This window comes from Crinia signifera, chromosome 1 (assembly GCF_055691185.1).
Source record: "Crinia signifera chromosome 1, ASM5569118v1, whole genome shotgun sequence".
Lineage (NCBI taxonomy): Eukaryota > Metazoa > Chordata > Amphibia > Anura > Myobatrachidae > Crinia > Crinia signifera.
This window is the reverse complement of record NC_139217.1, coordinates 445,735,985-445,761,393: the sequence shown is the minus strand read 5'-3', so window position 1 is coordinate 445,761,393 and position 25,409 is coordinate 445,735,985. Positions and strand designations below refer to the sequence as shown.

The 25,409-nt window shown below is 44.9% G+C and overlaps 1 protein-coding gene across 2 annotated transcripts; it reads right to left on the bottom strand.

The window, feature by feature from the left end:
• Nucleotides 1–198: 198 nt before the first annotated feature.
• On the bottom strand, nucleotides 199–25,095 carry PAIP1 (poly(A) binding protein interacting protein 1). 2 transcript variants are annotated; one of them, XM_083153983.1, is made up of 11 exons: nucleotides 24,707–25,095; nucleotides 17,573–17,727; nucleotides 12,804–13,001; nucleotides 11,276–11,388; nucleotides 8,275–8,386; nucleotides 6,647–6,772; nucleotides 5,260–5,393; nucleotides 5,035–5,152; nucleotides 4,079–4,133; nucleotides 3,901–3,988; nucleotides 199–1,534 (listed from the first exon to the last, which is right to left on the bottom strand). In XM_083153983.1, exons 1-11 carry the CDS (start codon nucleotides 25,077–25,079, stop codon nucleotides 1,438–1,440), a joined length of 1,569 nt encoding a protein of 522 aa, XP_083010109.1. In that variant the 5' UTR covers nucleotides 25,080–25,095; the 3' UTR covers nucleotides 199–1,437. The 2 variants fall into 2 exon arrangements, with proteins under 2 accessions (XP_083010109.1, XP_083010120.1); XM_083153994.1 differs by having other exon boundaries at nucleotides 5,287–5,393.
• Nucleotides 25,096–25,409: the final 314 nt, after the last annotated feature.

The following is a 25,409-nucleotide window of genomic DNA, read 5'->3' as shown; positions in this document are numbered from 1 at the left end:
ATGCACTGTTAAACTCTGTACACATGGAGCAATATATTGGTCAGTGTCCAATAGACAATCGCCCTGTACGCACTGGGATATGGTCGCTCAGCGTGTGTGTACGGGGCTTTAGGCATACTTGAGTACGGAGGTTGAGAACAACTGAGGTGAATGACATAAGGACTATTGAACGTGCACTGGGGAAGTGGGGGGGGGGGGTTCATGGAGTCTGGCTGAGGAATTCGTTATTCAAGGACACCATTCCTCTGTCAGCAGCAACAACATACAGTAAAACAAAAGGCTTGCAATCTAGGGCTCCCAGTGTCCCCTTCCAGCCAGAGAGAACAGGGCATGCTAGAGACCAGCGGAAGAGGCACGCAGGTTGCGTAATCCCGCAGTCCATATAACATTACATTCTGAGATACACAACACACTGGCAATCATACTCAATGGCTAAAACAATCTAGAACAATGGTAAGAACCAGATCAATGACAGGATCAGTCTGGAGACAAAGCTAGCAAATCGTGTCACAGCATCATTCAGAAATAACAGGAATCCGATACACCGTCCGCTAACATTCCAGTCCATCATTAACAGATAAAAAAAAAAAAAAAAAACATTTAATTTTTTTTTTTTTTACTTTTTAAACATTTCCTTCAATTTGCACAAAACTTTTTTTTTTTTTTTTTTTTGAGGCAAGATTGGTATTCATTTAAAACCTAAAACCACAGAATCTAAACACTTTATCACTTAAGCTATATAATACATATCAATATACACCGGGCACCATCAGAAAACAGTCCATTCCATTAGGCTACCACCAACTAGGAGATCCTCTGCATCACACACAGAAGCCTCTTCTAAAAGTCACCCCCCTCCAGTACAAACTTGATAAAAGTTTCAGACAGTCTGTTTGTGAGAAGATCAGGTAGACATGCTGATCAAACAGATTACCTGTAAGTAAAATAAGCTGTATATATGTGCAATGGAAGGGTTCCTTGTAAAAGGACACACAAACATATCCAAAATACTTCCGACAAAAGGGAAATGGGTCAAGTGGGTGCAGGCTCGTTACGACCAGCTTTAAACCACCCAACCTCACGAGTCCGACATTTTCTGGGCTTGATCAGTTAACTGCCACATCCATTGTGTCTCCAGATCCCATCTGATCAAAGTTATGACAATATACTTTTGAATTTGTTTCATTTTATTGCAGCCAAAAACACTGTTCTTTTTAAACTGTACAGAAATTAAACTATAATATATACACAAACTGTCGTCTTAAGTTACAGGGTATCAGCGTACACTTTTTTGGCATTCAGTTAAACAAAGATTGCATAAATTTCTAGTTTTCCGATAAGCTTGAACTTAACAAATTTGGTGTAAGAATGATACGTCTGCCCTGTTTGCTGAGAATACTGGACGTGCCGCGCAATGGGTTCACTGCGCCGGTGTATTCACTGTTTCCTCTTGCGCTCCGACTCCAAGCAGAATTTTTCGTAGGCCTCTTCCATCTCTGGATCCATCGCGTCATCGTCTAAATCATCGAGGAACCTAATGTGGAAGAGAAGAAAAGTATTATGGGAACCAAGCGTAGACTGCGCTGCCATCTTCTGGGCAGATTTACTTACTGCATGGGCAGCCAACAGCATGTTCAACATAAACCATTTACCAACATATTTTACACTACAGGTTAACAATCATCAGCTGCCACGGTGCCTTCCTTATACGTAATACACAACTGGATACATGCTGCAACCACTCGGGGTGATGAAGAATGAGGCGGCACTCTCCAGACTGTAGTATAGGCAGGGCTATTTTTCAGCAGGCTCCAGCAGGAACTGAGGCCCTTATTCTAGTTCACTCTGACAAAATCTTTCTTCAATGGACAAAACCATGTGCACTGCAGGGGGGCAGATTTAAAATGTGCAGAGAGAATTAGATTTGGGCGAGTCATTTTGCTTCTGTGCAGGGTAAATACTGACTGCTTTATTTTAACACTGCAATATAGATCTCACTTTGAAGTAAAACCCCACCCAAATCTAACTCTCTCTGCACAAGTAACACCTGCCTCACCTGCAGTGCACATGGTTTTGTCCATCTAAGAAAGATTTTGTCAGAAAGAGTGAACTAGAATAAGGGCCTCAGTTCCTGCTGGAGCCTGCTGAAAATTAGCCCTCAAGTGTATTTAAATATACAGTGTACAATAATCCATATTGTCAGTCAACGTTTCAAGGTGTCATGCCTTTTCAGCAGGATGGGTGGATAGTTTGTAAAAGTGCAAATCCTACACCATATCCAACCATCCTGCTGAAAAGGCATGACGCCTTGAAACGTTGACTGACCATATGGATCATTGAAAACTGTAGATTTAAATACACTTGACCTATACTACAGTCTGGAGAGTGCCGCCTCATTCTTCATCACCCCGAGTGAACAGATGTTTCGGGGATCACAGATCTTTTCATGGAGGTGCATTAAATAAAAAGTTTAAAATTGACTCAGCCCCCGAGGGCCGTGGTCTACATCCTACTCTGCACCTCCTATTTCAGAAGGCACCGGAGTGAGTGTGTGTTCTTGCTTATGCTAATTATCTGCTATAAAATAAAGACCCAGACTTCACCTTATCCAGTGCATGCAATTCCTAGTCACAAATTATATATCTATCCAACTTCTCACCTATAGGCGGTGAAGTACCGACAGTGACCACTAGAGGCCACTCGATGGACCAAATTACTCCTTTATGTGCTAAAGTACTGTAAGTTATAACAGAAAGTGAAATACTGTTCCAAACTTGTTGGATATGGAGAGAGGGACAGATGTGAAGACAGATTGCAGGTAGGAGAATAAAAGGGACTGGGGTGGTGTAGAGGGTTTGTGGGCTAAAAACTGTCACAGCTCAAAGTAAGCTGTGACTGGTTTTACTTTCAAAGTGAAAGTGCATTGCAGAAGCGGTCATTTTTGTTGGGTTTTTATCAAGTATGGAAATAATACATGAGAAATATTAATAGAAATGGGTGGAAGTGAAACCTGTATGAACATTGTTGAGACCAATCTGTCGCCACCACTCTTTGTGGACACGCACTTATTGTTATTTGTTCTGCGGATGAATGGGGAGTGACTTCAGGCAGATATTATCCCTTCAGTAGTAACATACAGAACACTTGCATACTGCACATACATCATGGGTTATGTGTGCTCATTTGTAGGGGATAGACATGTGTATTTACATTTTTGTTCCATGGATGTAATATGGGGGTGAGGCCACAGGATAGACAAAAACGGACAAAAATACATTGAGGAAGGACAAGTACAAACCAGGCAAAATGTGTGTTAAGTATACATAATAATGGCAGATGTAGGTATGTTAAGGCAGAGGTTCCCAAACGCAGTCCTCAAGGCACCCCAACGGTCCAGGTAATATGTTTATCCATGCTTGGCCACAGGTGACTTACTTAGTAACTCAGTCAGTCTGATTTAACCATCTGTGCTGACCCATGGATATACATAAAACCTGGACCGTTGGGGTGCCTTGAGGACCGCGTTTGGGAACCTGTGTTAAGGTGTCTGTAGCGAGTAGTATTGCAGGTACGCCATCAATTATCCGGCGCCTCTCCTAATCGTGACACATCAGGTGTCAGTTTGTGGGGCAAAGCTAGGCTGTGGGGGAGGGGGGCCATTAGGATGCCATGGTTTGTACCACCGATGATCCGTAAAATTGAATAATTTGGCACGGTGCTGGAACCGAGGGAGGTAGATTATCAGTGGTCTACCTGTACTAGTGTATACCCCTACCCTGACTTTCACTAAAATCCAGTAAATCACAGATCATGGATTATGTATATTGAAATGCTACAATAACTAAAAATAAATAAATAAACGTAAAGACAAAAGCAAGAAGACAGAAAGATGGCACATACGGCTCTCCGGGACCAGGCAAATCTGTCCCGTTTTCATCACAGAAAAAGTCTTCTCTATCCAGCATCTCCTGGTACTTTTCTTGATAATCTGAAGACAGAGCAACAATGAGCGGCTTATTCATACCCCAGAATTAGCAGCAAGATGGAATTGTCATGATAACTGGAGGGGGTGTATTACCTGGGTCCGCTGCAGTGAAGGGAACACCTTCTGATGTGTAAAATGTGGGCTCATTCTAAACAAAGAAAACCAGGACATATTTTTTAAACAAATGAATTTCATGCAGTATATGTTATTGGTTTCAGATTTTACATTCGATCATACGACTCAAAGCGACCAATCAGATTCAGTCTCTCATTTCTCTACTACATCCTAAAAACTGATTGGGTGCTATGGGCAACATAACCACTTCCTTCCAAAATAGAGGTGGTCAGACAATCTGGTAAGACTTACATCGAGATTCCTTATAGATAATGTAATCATGTGAGCATAAAACAGGCCCCTCCTTTCAAAGGGGGAGATGCACTTGAAGAGTGAGGTGTCAGCCAATCCGTTCCTAACTGCCATGTCACAGGCTAGGTTTGAAAAAGGGCAGTTGGTTGGTAATATGGGGCAGATGTATTAAGCATGGTGAAGAGAAAGTGGAAGAACGCACCAGCCAATCAACTGTGTTTGAAAAAGAACAGCTGAGAGTTGATTGGCTGGTGTGTTATCACCTTCCATGTTATCTCCACTTTATCTCTTCACTGGGGTAATGCATCTGCCACTTTATCGCTCTCCACTATATTACTCTTCAAGGATTAAGACATCTGCCCCAAAATAGATTTAGAACACTTTTTGCCCATACATTGCATGCGACAACGTGTTCTTTCCAGGCCACACCCACTTCTATACAAATACCCAGTTCCTCCTGAACCTACCTACATTACCACAAGGCTATGGCCTATTGGCTCTGGCAGAAAGACCCATCACCATGTCACACCTTTACAGCCACTGACACCCACAGAGAAGGAAGATGTACCTTGATACCACAGAGAACACGGCATGGCAACGCTCTGGCCGGCCTAAATCATTGACTCCATTTCCAGAGGTCACAGAGGACCGCAAGTAGCAGGAACTACTAGGCATAACCTTACCATGAAGTAATTCGGGTCATTTTCAGGAGTTGCTTCACTGAAGGTTGATGCTGACTGGACCCTGCCCCAGTTACTCGACCGAAGTTCTACCAACTTCAGTAGCATCTGTTTCACATCTCTGAAATGGACAAACACACCAAGTATGAATTGGGTAAGGAAAGGAATAGCTCATTCCCCACCAAAAGGGGGCTTCTTAGGGTCCCATAACTCAAATTTGATACAAACTGTGATGGGCTAATTGCCATTTTCAACCTGCTACAGTCTGCATCCAGAACCACATTCTTCATTCTCTGGATCACTTCCTCCATGTAGGAGTTCCCTTTCTCTTTCCAGGCATCTTCGAGAACCGATCCAGTTAACTAGGGGACAACACAGACAACGCAATGTGATTTGCTCTCATCTACCACACACAACGAACGTACACCTCCTCTACACCCATATCCATCCCATTCACTGCAAGTTGTTCTCCCCGCACTATTCCTATGGCGAGTCTATGAGGACTAACTTAATCTTTAGTGAAAAGAAAAACTAACTTTTACGGTAACTACCTTTTTCCGTCTTCGGTTAACTCATAATTTTTTCCCTATTCACGGAGTACGGGCATATATCTAAGAAAGAGTTTATACAATCAGCACTTGTCTAACAGCTTCACTATACACTAAGACACTCTTTCGGTGTTACAGGCGTAAGTTAAAACCAATAATGGCATACAATAATTTTGAGTAAGTTTAATTCTTACTGAAAATAATGTTACGGAAATCTACTTCTATTACCGCTAATGGACTAGAATTTGTTTAAGTAAAATGTACACCTCTATTACTTAATAGGTTATTATTCTTTGTAATAATTAGGACTATTGCGTAGCAGCGGCCTATTAAGCCTCCTAGCAAAGGGGAGGGGCACGGATTGGGAGGGGGGGGTTGTCACTCATGCACCCACTGCCCAGGAAGAGAGGAATTGATTACTGGGATACAGACCAGAGTGCGCTAAGAGCACCAGAGCAGAAAGCAACATCCCAAGCAGGAAAAAAAAAAAAGATATAGGAACCAAAACGGACAACTGGCACCAATAACCGAAGCACAGAGTAGCATGCAAATCTATCATTACAATTAGGCATGGGGGACACAGTGTAAGACGTGAATATTATTTGCATCTGCTGTGCAGTGTACGTCAATTCATTTTTAATTCGGGTGCTCATTAATTCAGCCGCCTGCTTTCACTAATAATGCTTCATAGGACCCAGTCAAAGCAGTGATCAGGGTTAACAGCAGAGGCCCCTACTATGTGAGTGTATCTGGACCCTGCAATTAATATAATACAGGAAAGGGATTTACAAGAAAAAGCTAAACTTTAGTATTTAAACAGTGGTTGATATTATACCCATGTACAGCAGCATTGTAATTACAGCATAAATCAGGTGTACTTTTAAATGAAATGTATGTAACAATCTAAGGCATAACCTCGAACTTTATCTGAAGTACCCAATCACACATGCACAGTGACTGCATTATAAATGCCAATGGTCTGTATCAGGTTGGACGGTTACACACGGTCCTGTACTAGTAACACACTCAGCAGACACTGGTCGGGACCGTCCCATCTGCCAGATTACCTTCAGTAGTTTCACAGCACAGATGACGTTATCGTCCACTGGATTGGAGAAGAGAGCATTCAGCAGCTCCTTCAGACCGCTCTGGAGGATCACGGCTCTGGTCACCTGGCCCTTTGCTCCTTTAATCTGTAGAAATAAGAACCGCACATATCTCGGTGATGGTGAACAAGTGCATTTGGCCCAACGACCTCTCACATGTATCATTCAGCTCTTCGAGCTGGATTGTCATAGCACTAAAAACGTCCTGCTGAGACCTTATTATAGGTAAGTATCTTTCAATGACCAAATGTATTACATTTATACTGGAGGTTAAAATAAATGTACGGCCTCCGAATTGAATCAGGTTCCCAATCACTGGTTTATGACATGAATACAATAGTGCAGAGGTTCCCAAAGTTTTTGAATCACGGCCCCCCGAAGCATCCCAAATTTTTTTTGCGGCACCCCTAGGCTAAAGATTTCTTATTGAGTAAGTCAGAAACAAATATTAAGTTAAATAAATTGTTTATATCTCATCCTTAGGATCAGTTATATGGTAATGGACATTATTTACTTCTGTTTGTCCACAATTTGACTATTATCATGGAAATAAAAAAAACTTGAATTGGTTCTGGAACACCAGCCCAGGGCATCCCTGCATGTCCCCCAAGGCACCCAGGGTGCCACGGCACACAGTTTGGGAACCACTGCAATAGTGACTGGTTATGGGGATTTACAGTTCATGCGAGCACAAACTATGACGCTATTATAGAGATTGAACAGAACAAAACTCCTTGTTTAAAGAATTCCCGGTACTTCCAGACCAAGGACCCAATTCCCTAGATGTTAATGCACGGATATAGTTCAGCTTTGCCACAATGCGTACGCATGGGCATACGCATTACCCATAGACTGTTATGGTATGCACATGGACAGCTCACATTAATAGCTACAATGGGAGTTTGGGCAAGCATACATACAGGAGCCCTCGTCTAACTGGATCTCCTGCTACGGGCCATGTATAAACTCAAAAAGTACAAGGGGTGAAGCGATTGGTTGTTGGCTACACAACCAAGCCCAGACATTACAATGATAACCTATAATAAATGAGTCAATAGTAATGGGAAGGTAATTGCTACTCATCATGCCTAACAGATGCCAGAGGATCACTGTTACCTACTGATAGGGTGACCAACTCATCCCTTTAATCCGGGACACAATTACACAGGTTCTGTGGCTGGCTTTCACCTGGTTTTAAACTGCCATACCTCACGACTCCATTTCACCTGGTTTTAAACTGCCACAGAACCTGTGTAATTAATATGTGTCCCGGATTAAAAGGATGAGTTGGTCACCCTACCTACTGATCAACAGGTATCACCATGAACACATTGTAAAATGGCATTCTTTCACCAAGGCGGAACCCAGTTTTCCAGGACATAAAAAAATAAAGACAATGGGTGAATAATTTTTTTAAAGTGGCAATCATTTACACTGCAAAATCAAACTAGTTTTGCAGTGTAAATGATGATTGCCACTTTAAAATTTAAAAACCTGGAGATTTCTTACCAAATGTCTCACTTTCTGAATCTCTCATCCTATTAAAAATTTCCCCCATTGCGTTTACTGCAAAAATCTTCCGTTCTTACCTCCAGGTTAAGATAAAGTTCCCCCAAAAACAGTACAAAGGCATGGAAGCGCTTCCGCGTAGCTTCATCTCCTTTCGCTGCCTGATCTCTTTTCTCAAATTCTGTCTGACACCTGTAGACGGGATTACCATTAGAAGAGGTGGGACAGAGGAGGAGTAATGGACAGCTTGAAAAACAGTCTCAAGAACACTAATAAAAGAAATCAGTTGATCTAAAGCAACTGTGCGTTACAGTGATACCTTCTATAAAGTAGGTCACAGATGTGCAAAATCCCAGTGACTTCCACGACAAAGAATAACTAGGAGCGCTCCTTACTGCTTATTAAATAGCAATTTCATATACTGATAAAACACATTAGTTAAAATATATTAAAAGCATATTTGCTTTTAATATATTTGAAGTAGTGTTTTATCAATATATGAATTTGCTTTTCAATAAAAAACAGTATTTATCTGTAAATACAATCAATACATGCTGTCAATCAATGCTGTCCCGACTTATCTGGAGAGCTCCTTGGTCTTCATGGTGCGATGCCTCCTGTTTCGTGGTGTTGCAGCCCCTGGGGCCTTTCAGAAAAGGTGTGTTTATACGGACAGATCATGTGACAATTAGGGGGGTATGCAATGTGCCGCCGCTATTTCAGACGTGGGAAATAGCGGCGGCTCCCTATTCAATGCCGTCTTTAACTACAGCATTGATGCGGGATCACGGCAGAACGGGCCTGACTTCAGAAGCTGTCGGGCCCGTTCTGCCGATGACAGCCGTGGATTGTCGCAATCTTGGCCGCAGATCGACAATTTACGCCCGTTTTCGCAGCCACGCCCCCTTTGCGCCCATCGGCAGGCGGGACATTGAATCCCGTCTGTCGTTATGCGGTCGATCTGACCGCAAACGGGCCAGGATCACGGCTGTCAGCGGGGATCGACAGCCGTGAATCCCAGATTGCACACAGGTGGACTTCCTTTCACTAATTACACGACTTCTGAAGGTAATTGGTTGCACCAGAAGTTTTGAGGGGCTTCATAGCAAAGGGGGTAAATACATATGCATGTGCTAATTTTCATATTTTTATTTTAAGAAATATATATTTTTTTACTCCTTTCACTTCACCAACTTGTACTATTATGTGCAGATCCATTATATATATATATATATATATATATACATATATAAGGCTTAAGCCTGATGAAAATGCCTTATTAGGCATTGAAACGTTGCATTAAAGAATCGTTTTGTACGTGAATGGTGTGCCGCATCCTCTATCCGAGTCTACCTACTTCCATATGCAGGCACCCATGCAGTATTCCACGTAGGAGGCTGTGCCAGACACCTTGGATCGCGCACGCATGTATATATATATATATATATATATATATATATATATATATATATATATATATATATATATATATATATATATATTATATACAGGACTATCTACCCTATTAATTAGGCAGCAGCTTGGGAAATTAGCCGCCTTCCCCCTCCCATTTGGGAGATCAGCTGTAAACGAGCTGTACGTCATCTTCTAGTCTATTTGGTCTGCTTGGGGTCTGATCTGGCAGCTGAGCATTAACTAACTGGTGCACTTGTGAGGTGTCCTGTCTGTCCTGAATAGCAGAGAACTCTTCCCCAGGGTGCCTGATATTGTCGCCTGTGGCAGAGGCGAGTGAGGGTTCTGAGGTGGGATGTACCCCTATAGACAGGGGGAGACAACGTCACCACTAATAACTCACTCTCGTGCCTCGTAGGACCCAAGTGCTGTATAGGTCACCTGGCACTGGTACCAAACACCTCTTACCCTGGAGTCTCAAATGGGGTGTCACATCTGTGACAATGACAGAGAGACCTCAACCCCAGAGAACCCCTAGATATACGGGGAGGGTAAGTTAGCTATGGGTAAAGCTTGAGAGGTGAACTGTGTCCCTGTCCATAGACCAGGGGAAACACAGTCAGCACTATTGGCTCTCAAGTGGAGAGGGGTCAGAGAGAGTGAGAACTCCCAAGGTGGGGTGTATCTCACTACAGCACAGGTGTGAGTTGTAGCCCTTACAAGGGCTTACAAGGCAACACACTGTAATACATAAATCAAAATGCAATTTACACACAACTGCCTGCGCACCGCTAGCCGGCACGCGCTTCGCAGTGTAGCTTCTTCAGGGCCAACCTGCCTGTGGGTAAGTAAGGGTTTAAATACCCCTAGGTCACATCTCTAAACCAATCACCAATCAGCGCGTTTTCCCGCCTCGAATCCCCGTGGGATGCAAATGACTATCAGGTTACAATATTTATATATTAGCATATATTGTGTTTGAGAACACAAGCATCCCTAATCTGTCTTGTGCTCACGTGTGTCACCATGATGTTGCTACCACAGATTCCCATTATCTGCCAAGATAACTGGACGTTCACAGTATCTCCCTGCGGTTACTATGGTTACATATCTAGATTATTATTTATTTACCAGTTATTTATATAGCGCACTCATATTCCGCAGTGCTGTACAGAGAATATTTGAACACTCGCATCAGTCCCTGTCCCAGTGGAGCTTACAATTTTTATTCCCTGCCACATGTACAGATGGAGCCAGGCTAATCTAACCGGGCCCGCCAGCGTTTGTGGCACGCGTGAGATGCTTGCGCACCCCATTCTCGGCAATGGACGCGCAAGCGTGTGAGATGCTCACGTGTACTTGTGCGCTGGCCGCCAAAAATTATCGCTTGTGCACCGATGAGCCTGGCTCTATCTGTTCACACACGCACTTTCATTCTAGGGTCAATTTTTTTGGGAGCCAATTAGCCTGCGAGTATATTTTTGGATTATGGGAGGAATCCGGAGTACCTGTAAACACACGAAAGCACAAGGAGAATATGCAAACTCCACACAGTTAGGGCCATGCTGGGAATCAAACCCATGACCTCAGTGCTGTGAGGCAGTAACATTAACACTGTTTGTAGCCAAACCCTGAACTCCCATTGACTAAGCCTAATGTTGAGGTTACCTCTTTAGCAGCAACTGTCTGAAGTTCCAGTTCTGTGGGTTTATCTGAAGGTTAATGGACAGGTGATTGCACAGACGTGCCCCCGTGTAGGAGAAATTCGGTACTGAAGTCGACTTCAAAATAAACAGTGTTAGAAGTCATATATACAAAAGTCTAAGAAAGCAATTGGAATTCTAATATTTAACTGGAGAATGATATCTATGAAGTATTAAGGTGCAGATGTCACAGTATAATACAATGTACGGTGTAACTGCAATACAACCAACTGTAATTCCAGGGAACTATAAAATCTATATACATACAGTATCTACAGCAAAAGTATGAAACAAATGTAAAGAAAAAAAAACCAGTGAGAACATACAAGCTCCACACAGTTCAAGTACAGATGTGTCTGCAAAGGGGGGGGGGATGCAAGTGTTTGGCATATCCGTGACCACTAGATGGCACCCTAAGGAGAAATTCAATTGTTGCCCTGTGCAGCCACTGGCACGGACATTACTGTAACGTTGTTCCATCATTTTGATGGCATGGTAGTTACTAAAAGTAATAAAGTTGGAATCAGTCTAAAAATAGTACAGTTTATTTATTTTCAACCATCTTTATGACTGCTTCCACGAAATAACAAAAAAAATAAAAAAAAAATAAAACAACCCACAAAAACCACATACACATGAAACCCAAAAAAAACAAACAAATCACAAAAACATCAATTAAATGCAGGCTGAGATTTTTTTTATTAAATGCCAACAAGTACCATTGGGTACACTTCCTGCTTTGCCTCATTACCATCTTTCCTTCTGGTGCGGGGGAGTGGAAACACCCATCAGCCAATCCCTGACTGGGCAGACAGTGCATCAGCTCATTGGACTATATTCAATGATGGGGGGCTGACGGTGAGCAGTGCTATTAGCCCGCCATCAGTATTCTCCGCTCCCCCCTCACTCACCATTTCCACCTCACCTGCTCCAGGGGGAGAGGTGGAAACGGCGAGTGCAGCAGTCAAAACAGTGAGGATCACCACTATATGCAGCGGCAAACCTCCCTGTTCTGGGGAAACCTCGCCGTCCTCGACAGTGAGGATTTCCCTGGAACGTTGAATAAGGCGAACGGCTCCTCCTCGCTAAAAAAAAAAAAAAAAAAAAAGCCATCCTCGCTGTACAAACCCCCCTCACCGAGGCCATTTAATACCGCCCACTGTTTCAGCCTCTCAGGCTGGCTAAAGTGTGCATGCCCAGCCTGGTGGTGGTACCCACTCTGTTCCTGCTGTGGACATAGGGCAACAACCCCTGCAGCTGTCTAAATGAATAGCTGCAGGCGTCTGATCATACATTGCCCTGCGTATCAGCATGCTATCTTTTAGAAAACAGCACCAATATAGACAGGGGCACGTTGTGTGAGCTGATCCCCCCCCCCACACCCACACTATTGACATTTAATAAATGTACCCCAGACTTTTCGCACTTCATAGGAATGTAAATTAAACACACTACTGAATAGTTAGAGTCACACAACGAAACGCGTTAGTTACCTGCTGATAGATCAGCTCCACCACTTCCTGTAAGGACTCTTCGGTGGTGACCCAGTTGCTTAGTACATCTGTAAACTGGTAGATTTCAGCCTCGAAGCTCCCAGGCTGCTCGGTTAAATGGTTTAGTAGATCCTGGATGTACTCTGCCATTGTCAGATCAGGGCCAGCCGGATAGCCCCCGTTTTCTTCCACATAGTTCTAGGACAATTTACTACAGGTTACCAATCTCATATGGTCAGACTAAGCAAAGCAGAACATAATCAATGATTATTGGTGTTACTATTTCCTAAACACAAACTTGAGGCAAAACCTTGTGGTTCTAGATCTCACTGAGTTCTTATGGTTAGAGGATGGAACTGGCAGATGGTCGGGCGTTCCATACTGTACATTATATAACATAATGGACCGATTACTTATTTCTGCATTTAGAGGATGTAGCAGAAGCCGGTGTGTTTCCTGTGCTTACTACGCTACAGCCACATATCATTAGCTTACTGTAAGGATGGCCATCGGTGCAGTCGCCATCGATGGCGTTACTGTAACCAGTCATCGATCGTAATAATCTATGTGATAGATTACCTTTTCCTTGACTGACTGGCCCCTAGGCCAATCAGAATGGTGGGGGGCATCCAGAACTGTGCATATAGGTTTATAGAAGAATAGAACCGTGCCTATGTTGTTCCTTGCAGAGATCTGGGCTCTCTATGAGCCATGCGAATACTGTGGTGACTATCACACACAGCACTCAGCTAGTATAGCCTGCTTACTCAACCTGAACACCTATGTCACTGGTGGAACCCTCTCGCAGTGAACGCCCGTTTTCGCGTACAGGTTCAGTATCCCAGGACCACGAGAATTTTGTATAAGGGATTTTTCTGGATTTTGAAATATTTTTGCCACACACACCTGGTCCCCTGGTGGTTCCTCGATGGTCCTGCGGTGGCCTTCAGGATCCTCTTCATCGGCCTTCAGGATCCTGTTCAGCGGCATCTCCGGTCTCAGGGGTGCATTGTGCGGTGTGTCGGTGACCCTGGGACTGGAGATGCCGCTGAATAGGATCCTGAAGGCCGCCATGGACATTCGGGGGATGAGGTAAGTATGAAGAAAAAGGGTCGGGAAAGGAAGAAACACCCCCCCCCCCCCCCCAAAAAAAAAAAACACACAACACAAAAAAACAACAAAATATTCTCAAAAATCACGGTTTTCTGAATATTTACTTTTTTGGAATACAAGGATAAAAGGAGAACCGACCTGTATTACTAATGCTGCCTGAAGAACCGAGAACTTCCCCACATTTCAAGATGAAACAGCCTTTTCTACCCTAGGAACTTAGTGTATTCTGAATAGACCTACCCAGCAGATGGGAAATCGACTCAAAGTGTTGTCATAAAAAAGGGTATTCCTGAAAGTGACTACTCCTACAGAGTTATCCATAAGCAGGACAATGCTCACCTTTAATGCCTGTATTCTTATATCTAATAACTAGAAGATAAATGTTCTGTGCAGCCTACAGGCCAATGAAGTCAGTTATTGGGGGAGGGGGGTTAGCACTCAACAGGGTACATTTGCTAAAGCTTCTCAGACAAGACAAGTAGCGGAGGTGCACATTGCAACCAACCGGATTGTGTCTCTGCGTTTGCTTAAAGCCTTTAAGAAATCTACCATTAAATAAAAGTCTAAGAAAGTCAACAGACGAAACAAACATCTGAGAATGCCGTGAGCACAGTTGGTCATGTGAACCGGACTATGTTTGTTACACCGCAGAATATGCAAGTGGTGAATGGAGCCGAGCCAAAAGAAAGGTTTATTAACCCGTTCTACCCACCCATCGTGACATTAAGGTAGATGCCTGCACAAACCTATATGCCCAGCTTCTGTCAGCACAAAGTTCAGTAACCAAGGACTCCAAAGGAGGTGCTCAGCCACCATAATAAGCGGTAGCTGAGCACAGCCCAGCAAAAGGAACACTGGGACTAATTCAGGTTGGCTCGTTAGGCAGCGTACATTAGCTGCCTAGTGAGCACATAAACGCCAATGGCCAATGCAGAAACGGATGCTACATATGATTAAGATGCAATAGAGGGGCATCTATGTGACGTCAAAATATAGTTTTAGAAAATGTATAAAATTATAATATGGTCATAAAATTAAACAAGTGACCCTCTCTAGCCTGGCGAAGCACAGCAATCGACATGGCACAGCTTCCACAAGCGGACGTAACACCTCTGAAGAGATGTTGGCCCAAGCTGCCAGGACATGTAGGTGCAGGATCTTCAGAGCGAATGGACCACGCCTCCATGTGCCATAAATGCTTGAGTGGGTTCATGGTGAGAGAATGTGGTGTCCGCACCATTCGTCAGAACTACCCAGAATGCTACTTGAACCAATTCTGGACTACTTGGTGCCGATCACATTATCCTGCTGGAAAATTCCTTCACTGTGGGGGGGTATATGAAATCCACAAAACACTGCAAATGGTCAAGTGCTGCAATGTAGCAGTCGCTGGTCAATGGCATGTTCAGGTGGACCAGCAGAACAAATCCATGCCAAGTGAACACAACCATTATGAAACCACCACCACCTTGCTGACAACTGAGGTTCACCGCAGTACAGGGTTTGTGCCAAACCTGAATCCTACCATCAGCCCGAAAACTGGAATATCGATTAATAGGAACACAGCACACATTGCCAGTCCTCATGAGCCCAGGGGAGGATCGGTATCTGGTGTTGTAGTTTTAACTGTAGCACTAGTGGGTCTTCTGCTCCCATATCCCATGGAAGCTAAGAATACTGCTCTAAACTGCTGTATATGTGCCTGGTACCTCTTGCATTGAAAGTGGATGTGATTTGAGCTAGTGTCGCTCGTCTGTTACCAGAGGTAGCTGTTCACAGTCATTAGGCACCCTTGGTCGGCCACTGCGATGTCCACAGTGGGTGGTAATGCCTTCCATGAGCTATTTCAGGTACACATGACTCTGTAGATTAAGGAATGTCGAACGTCCGCACAAGTTCAGAAATTGAATGTCCCATCGATCAAACACCAAATTTCATGCCCCTGAATTCCGATAACTCACATGGTCTTGCCAGTGACCATAATGATGATCTAAGATTACAACTGGGAAAAGGAGTACAGAGGTTTTCTGTGTAACAGTTCATAACATAACTGGAATGTTAGACACTTTAATTGGTTGGAGAAGACGGTCAGCTTGTTATCTTTGTTATGGAGAAACTATGGAATTGTTATTATTAATTAAACATGCAGGTGTCTGATACATATCCTCATGTTTTGAGAGAATCTTTAAGGTTGGGAACGGCTAAAACTTAGCACTATGGAGAAACCGCTGAATATGTAATGAGCTTAAAGATGGAAATAACCAAATCGCAAATAGTTTTACCTAATGAAGCAATAATGAATGGGGCGGTCTTCTCTTTTGTTGAATTCTCGGAATTTGTACTGATGTACTTTGATTTGTAATTATGAATAAGCAGATAGCTTAGTTTGCCCTTAGTGTATAATTGTGAGAATGAGCAGAGAGATGAGATGAACTGGACTGAAACCTTTGTAAATGCCTTTACACGAGACTGACTTCTATGCAGGCCCCGCCAAACATTTTGTCTGTAAATACCCAGTTTGTTGTATACATAGAAGAAACCGTAGTACTTTTATCCTAGCACGGCGCCCATCGCATGCCGTACTTAGTGGCGTGCAATGCGATATTCCCTTGAAATTAACAAGTTCTTGTACAGGCACCCTGATGGGTGATTACTATGTTAAATGCACCCCCATTGTCAACGCGACCCCCCACTATCAATGCCAACCCGAAGCGTTGCGATCCCGCGAGGGGAGGTGGTACGCGTCCTCCGACCTTTTCATACCCCCACTATCCACGTCGGCATGGAGTTGATTTTAGATAGTTTGACAAGCCCGAAGCGTGGCGAGGGTACGCGGAATACATGTTAAGTAATCCGTGTCCGCTCGCCACGCTTCGGGCTCGCAATAAAAATCTAAAATCAACTCCACGTATAAGATGCAGTATGATCAAAATTGTGGGCGCCGTGCTAGGAAACAAGTACCGAAACAGTTAATGAATAAATAAAAAGTTTATCTTCTGAAATGTGTTCACATAAGTGTTTCACTACTTTAATTCTCTTTGGTGTGAATGGTCCAACTTTCACTAGAACTACACTGCACAGACTGATCATCCCAGAAGCCATTTCTACAGAGTCACCAGAGAAGAAACCATAACACAGGTGATTCGCCTGAAAGTGAGGATGACATTTTGGCACTGTGCGAGTGAATGATGCAATCGGTGATCGCAAATACGCACTACAGGCTACGCTCTGTAATTTAACTATTACTCTCTGCATCAGCCATCCTCCTAGCCTGGGCTCAGCATTAGAATCCCAGCTCCCCAACCACAAGACTCTCCGAAATTCAGCAGGCCTATCCAGCGGCCTGTGTTCCATGCTCAACTCTTTTAGGTTCACCCATGGCGGTGTGCAGTAGCCATGACGGCTAGCTGGGGAGCTAGAGTGTCAGCACCTGGGTGCTGAGGGACACGCTGCTAAAGATTTTTTTTATTATAATAATGATAATAATAATGATAATAATAGCTCCATGTTGATCGCCTCATTGGAGTATATGTCCTGATAAAACCACTCCTAGTTTACACACTTGAAGCAGAATGAGATGTGAAACCTGTACAGAAGTCACCTGCTGATATTACACAACTGACAACACCGGGAAGAGCACCGATTGTGATACTTACATTGCAGTCTACAGAGTACCCAGATGGGTAGAACTCTGCTGCATTCACAGACAGGTTGGAGATGACGGCCCCGGACTCCAGGTGCTGGCCCTTGGACACTGCCATGGAAATGGTTTGGGCAGATAACTGAGCCTTTTTCTGGCTTATCTGTTGAACTATGGAGAAAACAAATGAACACAATTAGATACTCCTTCCTACTAGATTGTAAGCTCCTCAGAGCAGGGCCCTCTTCCCTCCTGTTGTCAAAGCCCTCTTCTCTTCACATGTCACTCACAGCTCTCCTATACTCAAACACTCAGTGACCATCTTTGTCCGCATACTCATCTCCATCATTGGCCACAAGCCTCTAGTAGTACATTGATCTAGTCCTCACTACTAGTATTTAAGCTGTAATGTGTATTGAACTGTGGCGCTCTTTACCTGTACTCTATTTTTGTTATTTATTCAATGCTGTTTTGTCTCCCTGTACTGTTACATTGTACGGCGCTGCGAAACACTTGTGGCGCCTTATAAATAAAATTATAATAATAATAATACTCAACACAATTACTGCAAGAGTTTTAGTGGGAACAGTAGACAACCAGCAAAGCAATGGCATTACAGCAAAGGGAGCAGTCATGGAAACCATTGTTACATACAAGACAGACTCTAGTGAACAGTGAAATGACAGCAAGGGTTATGAGGAGCGAATAGCGATAATAGATTTACTGAGAACACAGCAAGGCGCCAACACAGTAATGTGCAATAGGCTGCATTCCGCCCTCCAAGCCTTTGCACCTTCCTGCCTCATTAACGGGGCCTACACACGGCACGATTGGAGGGCATTTTTTAAGCGATCTGACTAGATCACTTAGAATATGCCTCCACATTGCTCCATGTGTAGGGGCCATAGCAATGCACTGCCCAACGCGTCGCTATCGCCGGCAATTAATATCCAGCATGCTGGGTAAATCTAGAATTGCCGGTGTTAGGGCCAGTGTTCTCACCAGTACCTGACAGATTGCTGTATGTTGAGCGATCTTTCTGAAGCATCTACCCATGTGTGGGTCCCTTATAACTTATCTAGCGATGTATAACAAATCAGTATCTCTCATTAAATGCATTGGGGCAGATGTATGAAGCCTTAACAAGAGATAAATGCAAGTGAGATAAACGTCCAGCCAATCACCTGCTAACTGCCATGTTACAGGCTGTGTTTGAAAAAAAGTCAGTAAGGAGCTGATTGGCTGGACGGTTATCTCTCCTTATCACACTTGAATTGATCTCTTGTTAAGGCTTAATACATCTGCCCCATCGTCACTTATTGCTGAAATGAAGGATAATGCACCAGCCTTATAGAGCTTAGCACGCCACTGATGTGGCATCTGAAGTGTATCAGGTTGCATACCGCTGCCCTAACATATGACAGGCTGTAAGAGCCGAAATCCTGGCCACGCACAGGACATATTTTCCAGATTGCCAGACCACTCCCAGCTGGCATAAAACCTATTTTAGGCCCGACCAACATTTTCCTTCATATCATGGCTACTAATAGACAGGTTAGATAAGAAGGAGAAAGTCACAACTGTCGGACACAGCAGACTTTATGAAAAGTACTTCAACTGGATATACAGTATAAAGGCCCGTACACACCGGGCGATTGAGCTCAGTTTTGTCGTTTGAGCTGCTTTCAGCTCAAAAGCCGCCCAGTGTGTACGGAGAAGCTGCGAGTGATGATGGCCGCTCCTGCATCACCAACCGCTGCTCATCTGCTGGTATTACCAGCAAATGAGCGATGGGGTGGACGGCTTTCCATAGCGTCCTGCTATAGAAAGTCATCCACCCATGGGAATAAAAATAAATTGTTTAAATAGGCACAAATAGCTCAGTGTGTATGCACTAAGTGATTTTCAGCCCAGTGATTTTCCCCATCATCGCTGTCCATACAAGCTGGGTAGGGATCGTAAGAAATTTTGTTGTCCATTTCCAATTTTTGGGAGCAAATAGTTGATTGTAATTTGTTCCCAGGCATTACCAGATTTTTGTTCCAACCAGCCAGATTAGAAGATAATCTTATAGTGTGTATCTAGTTTAGTTTTTTGGAAAAATATTGAGTCTGTACCCATGGGACAAAATGAAATCTAATAGCTGTGCACTGTTCTATGTATATAGTGTTCCCTTCCCAGAATCCTACGTGACCACTGGCTGGTAGCTGTAGGAGGACTTGGATAAAACACCTCTATCTAGTAAGTGTTACAGAGAGACTGCCAAGTAACACAGGAGAAACCCGGACTGCACATAATGCAGGCTTAGCACCCGCACCCTGTTGTCAGCTGGGAGGGATCTCCCGGATACTTCATAACTGAAGAACAACAATACCTCAGGCCATGCACTGGATGCAACAACAGAGATCTCCAAAGTAATAGAAGAATGCCTGTTACTCGGCAGGTTGGTTTTCTGCACATATACTAATACCACGGTTACACCAGCAAGCCGGGTCGCACCCCTGATTTTAGACTCGGCTCCAAGCCTGACCCGGCTTGGTGACCCCTTTTACACCAGCATCCCAACCCGGCCGGGGTGGGCAACGTCCCCTGAGGTGGGGCCTGACAGCATGTCCCAGCACTGGCTTTTCCATTGTAGTGAATGGTCCCGGGTTACCCATTTACACTGCATAGCGATCCAGGTTGAACACATGTTCAACCCTGAGCAATTGCAGAGTTGAAATCTCAGACCTTTTACACCACCAGCAGACCCAGACTTTGCATGCTCCTGTGCAAAAACTCTGGCTTGCAGGGCTGGTGTAAAAATGGTCTCAGATGCGATACGATAAAACAGCGTGCAATATGAACTAGATGCGATCTAGTACAAAAAGTACTGCCTGCACATACTGTTTGTACTTTGCTGGAGCGCGCATCAAAGCCATACAGATTGAGCAACATGGTCATTGTTCAGAGATGGTAGAAATAGACTGTACTGCACAGTCTATTTCTACAGTAAATTCAATTCAAGTACAAATCATACCGGGTGTCCACAGATTAACAATGGATTTGCCATAGATTGGAAACAGAATAATGACATCCCAACAGTGGTAACATGACATATAAATGTCTCTTGCCATTGCTAAATATGAACGGATACGGAGCTTGAGAATGGGAAAAGGGAACCCGGTTTCCCAACCTAATGGGCCCTACACACATAGCGACGTGTGTAGGTAGGGCTTCCTAGCTATACTAGGTTGGGCAGTGCTGCTCCACTGTCACTCAGCGCACACATAGTGTGAGCGGTCAACACTGTGTGCTGGAGACCAGCGAGATTGATGGACTCTGACCATCAATCTCAGCCAGCGACAGTGATGCACGGGGATGCGCACTGCTGTCGCTATAGCCGCTACACACACACTGGTGTAGGGGCAAAATGCCTTAATATTGGCACGCGTGTAGAGCCCATAAAACATGTACAGAATTTCAAATGTAATTAATAAATGATCTTATTCAAAATAAATGTGTGCATTGTATACAGGACTGTACTTAAGCCCCATACACAATAGAGGATATAGTCGAAAATATCGCTCAGAAAGGGTTTTCTGAGCGATATCTTGGACTATATCCTCTCGTGTGTACACTCAGCATCGTTAATGATCCCTCGGGTCTGCTGAACGCAAAGGTCATTTTGGCTATATAGCTAACGCCCTTCATGTTCAGCGGGTCCCAGTGACGCCTCTAGGTGTCCTTTACCGATTTTGTTCAGTGCGTACACTTGATTGCGGCTGCCAGCATCGGATAGTGTGTATGGGACTTTAATCCTACCCCAGCTAACACCATCTGGCTGAAAGCACAACATCGGACCCAGAACCAATCACTGCTATTCCCCTACCGTCTGGCAGATCATTTGGTCTTTGTTACTATGTCTGTAGGGTTCTTTGCTGAAGAAGCTGCAGCTTCAATGACCCAACAGTCTGAGCCCTAGATTTCTTATTCCAGCATGGCTAAGCATTTACACTGCTTCCACAATCCCTTAACCACTTTTAGTCTGCTCACCTTATGTACCTATAATAGTGTATGTATATTGGGATCGCACTACTCCTAATAATCACACTATTTGCCCACGATTGGGATGTGCCAAGCTGGAGACTAATAGTGGGTACATACATGGTGCAAAATGCATTTGATTTGGCTATATAGTACAGATCTGTACTATATAGTCTTACCGGCCAAGACTATTTTTCTGTTCGATTTACACTACACGGGAGCGCGCATTGGGACCGAATCTGCATCGAATGTAGAGAAACCATTCGATGTTACTTCTATAAGCAAAATCGAATAAAAAAATTGTGTATATCTCACCGTGTGTACCCTCTATAAGACAATGGGGCAGATGTACTAAGCCTTAACAAGAGATAAATGCAAGGGTGAAAAAGAGAGATAAGCGTCCAGCCAATCACCTGCTAACTGCCATGTTGCAGGATGTGTTTGAAAAAAATCAGTAAGGAGCTGATTGGCTGGACATTTATCTCTCCTTATCACCCTTGCATTTAGCTCTTGTTAAGGCTTAATACATCTTCCACATTATTTCCTGGGCATACCCTTCTATGTATGTCCGTGTGGATGGATGGATACAAGCACACAACTGTTATAATGTATACGGTTTATAAACATTTATCAGCAACTTGGCTGATGGCAACTGTATCACAGTCACGCTTATTATGGTGCTCAGTTATGAATGTAAAAATCAAGAACTCTTCATTTGAGTCACCACATTAACCAAGTGACACGCATAGCTGCTTCCAGTTATTCATCAGCTGGGGAGAGCACATGCAGCCATGGATGCCAGTAACCACCTAGGACACTGTTCTCACTTCCTGGTTATCTCTATCAGATTTAGAATAAATTATCATTAAAGACACAGATTCTCAAACTCGGTCATCAGGACCCCACGCAGCGCATGTTTTCCAGGTCTCCTCACAAAATCTCAAGTGAAATAATTTGCTCCACCTGTGGATATTTTAATATGTGTCAATGAGTAATGATTGCACCTGCCGGGTGACCTGGAAAATAAGAACTGTGTGCGGTCCTGTGGTTTGAGTTTGGGAACCCCTGACTTAGGATACTTTCACCCTTACAACCATTGTACACCAGAGAACAAACTAATGCTACTGACAGTAATACTGAACAGCGAAGTTTGTACTAATCAGTTATATCAGGAAAACGAGAAGGAGCTTATAGGTTCAGGATGAAGCGATGGGGTCATTGGTACTAGGTAACTGAATATGAGGAGAAGGAATGCAGTATTGGATGCCACCATAGGCGTATGACCAATAAGAATGGGAGAAGTAATACAGGAGAGATACAGTTTAGCTGTAGTAGTGATACTGAATTACAGTGATGGGCTCCGCAATACAAGTACATTGGCTGACAGCAGTAGTAATGGGATACAATACACAGGCAGTGACAATGGCTATAATGTTGGGGGGGATTGTCAAACAAAAGGAATGAGACGGAGATCGGTCAAGTTAATTCACCGCAGGAGGCATGCCGTGAATGATGTAGGGTGCACTGAGTGGGAGCTAGGGGGCTGCAGTGGCATCTGATGCAATGTGCGGACACTGAAGGGGTATGCAGAAGCAGGAGTGCAGCACTGATTGGAGGAGTATGGGGTGCAGTAAGATAGCACTGAGGTGGTGGATATAGTGACAGGAGTATATGATGTAGTGAGCTAACTTGGGGTGGTGGAGGGGCAGTGACAGTTATTGTGTGCCATGAGTTAGTACTGGTGTAGGATGCAGCACCAGGTGTATGTGGTGCAGTAAGCGGGCACTAGGAGTGATGCAGTAGCATGGGGTCCAGGGAACGAGCACGTAGGATGCAGTGAAAACAGTAGGGTGCATAAAGTGGGCAGGCACTGCAGCAACAGGCATATGGCAGGAGTATGGGGTGCCGTGTGCTGACACTGGGAAGAAAGCAGGGGTATGGTGTGCAGTGTTGGGGGAAGTGTGTGTCTGTGGGGGAATGCAGTGACAGGGCAAGTGGGCGCAGTGCTGGGAAAGAGTGCATGGGAGTGTGCAGTGAGCAGATACTGGGGGATGCAGTGGCAGGGGTATGTAGTGCAGACAATGGGAGAGAAGCAGGAGTATGGGGTGCAGTGTGCCGACACTAGGAAGCTGGTTTATGGGGTGCAGACACTATGAGATAAGAAGTGGAGGGGGTATGGGACTCAGTGTTAGGTAAGCGTGTGTGCAGAGAGCGGGCACTGGGGGGGGGGGGGTGTAGTGACATGGGTACATGGTGCATTTAAGAGGAGATGCAAAAGTAAGGGGTGCAGTGACATGGGTACATGGTGCAGTAAAGAGGAAATGCAGAGGTAAGGAGTGCAGTGACAGGGCACTGGGGGGTGTAGTCACATGGGTACATGGTGCAATGAAGAGGAGATGCAGAGGTAAGGGGTGCAGTGACAGGGGTACATGGTTCAGTGAAGATGCAGAGGTAAGGGGGGGCAGTGAGAGGTCACTGGGGGGGGGTGCAGTGACAGGGGTACATGGTTTAGTGGAGAGGCAGATGTAATAGGGCACTGGGGGTGCAGTGACATGGGTACATGGTCCAATGAAGAGGAGATGCAGAGGTAAGGGGTGCAGTTAGCGGCCCCTGGGGTGATGCAGTGACAGAGGAACATGGTTCAGTGAAGAGTAGATGCAGAGGTAAGGGGGGGGGGGGGGGGGGGTCAGTGAGAGGGCACTGGGGGGTGCAGTGACAGGGGTACATGGTTCAGTGAAGAGGAGATGCAGAGGTAAGGGGGGGCAGTGAGAGCACTGGGGGTGCAGTGACAGGGGTACATGGTTCAGTGAAGAGGAGATGCAGAGGTAAGGGGGGGGGGCAGTGAGAGGGCACTGGGGGGGTGCAGTGACAGGGGTACATGGTTTAGTAGAGAGGCAGAGGTAAGAGGGCACTGGGGAATGCAGTGACATGGGTACGTGGTGCAGTAAGGAGTAGATGCAGAGGCAAGGGGTGCAGCGAGCGGGCACTGGCAGAGGTACATGGTGCAGTTAGCGGGCAGGCAGTGACAGGGTAAGTGAGATAGCACGGGGGGTGGGGTGTAAGCAGATGCAGTGACATTTGGTGCAGTGACTGTGTAGAAGATCCATTTCCCGCCCCCGGGTACCTGCGGTGATTTCGGGACCCCGGGGCGGGCTGGTAAGCGGCGGACGGAGTGGTTCCTGCTGCTGGAGTCCTCCCGCCCTCTGTGATGTGGGCTTCCCCGACTCCTCTACGTGGTTCTGGCCCCTGAAGCCGACTACTTTCCCGTTGTCAGAGGTCTCCGCTCCCCGGCCGCGGCCTCTCCCTGGCCCCAGACTCAGCGCGCCGCGTCCTCTGCTTCTACCTGCCCCCGGGGCGCGATCAAAGCCGTCAGACATAGCGTTATAAAAGCGGTCCGGTCGTGGAGCTCGGTATACGAGCAGCCCCCCGGGCCCGATCACTATGCCCGCTCCGCCCCTGCCAAGACCACAACAAGCGAACTGCGAGGACAGCGCCATCTACAGCATCGGAGGCCCGGACCTACTGTAGTCCAACAATTGCAGGAGATGCAAAGGGTAGAGCGGAGGGTAACAGCGCCACCTGCTGCTTGGAGGACCGTAACGCCGCTGCTGCTCTGCAAATAACAACTTCCTCACTTGACGTCAGATCCTGGTCACAAAACAGAAGTGGATCTAGTGTGTCTGGATTCTAGACACAACCATACACATACACTGCATTGTTACATGTAGGGCACACTGAGATCATTTCCACAGCAATAAGTCATTATTCTCTGGACAAGAGATGGGCAACTCTGCTCTTTTCCGTGAGTGGCTCTGAATACTTCCCAA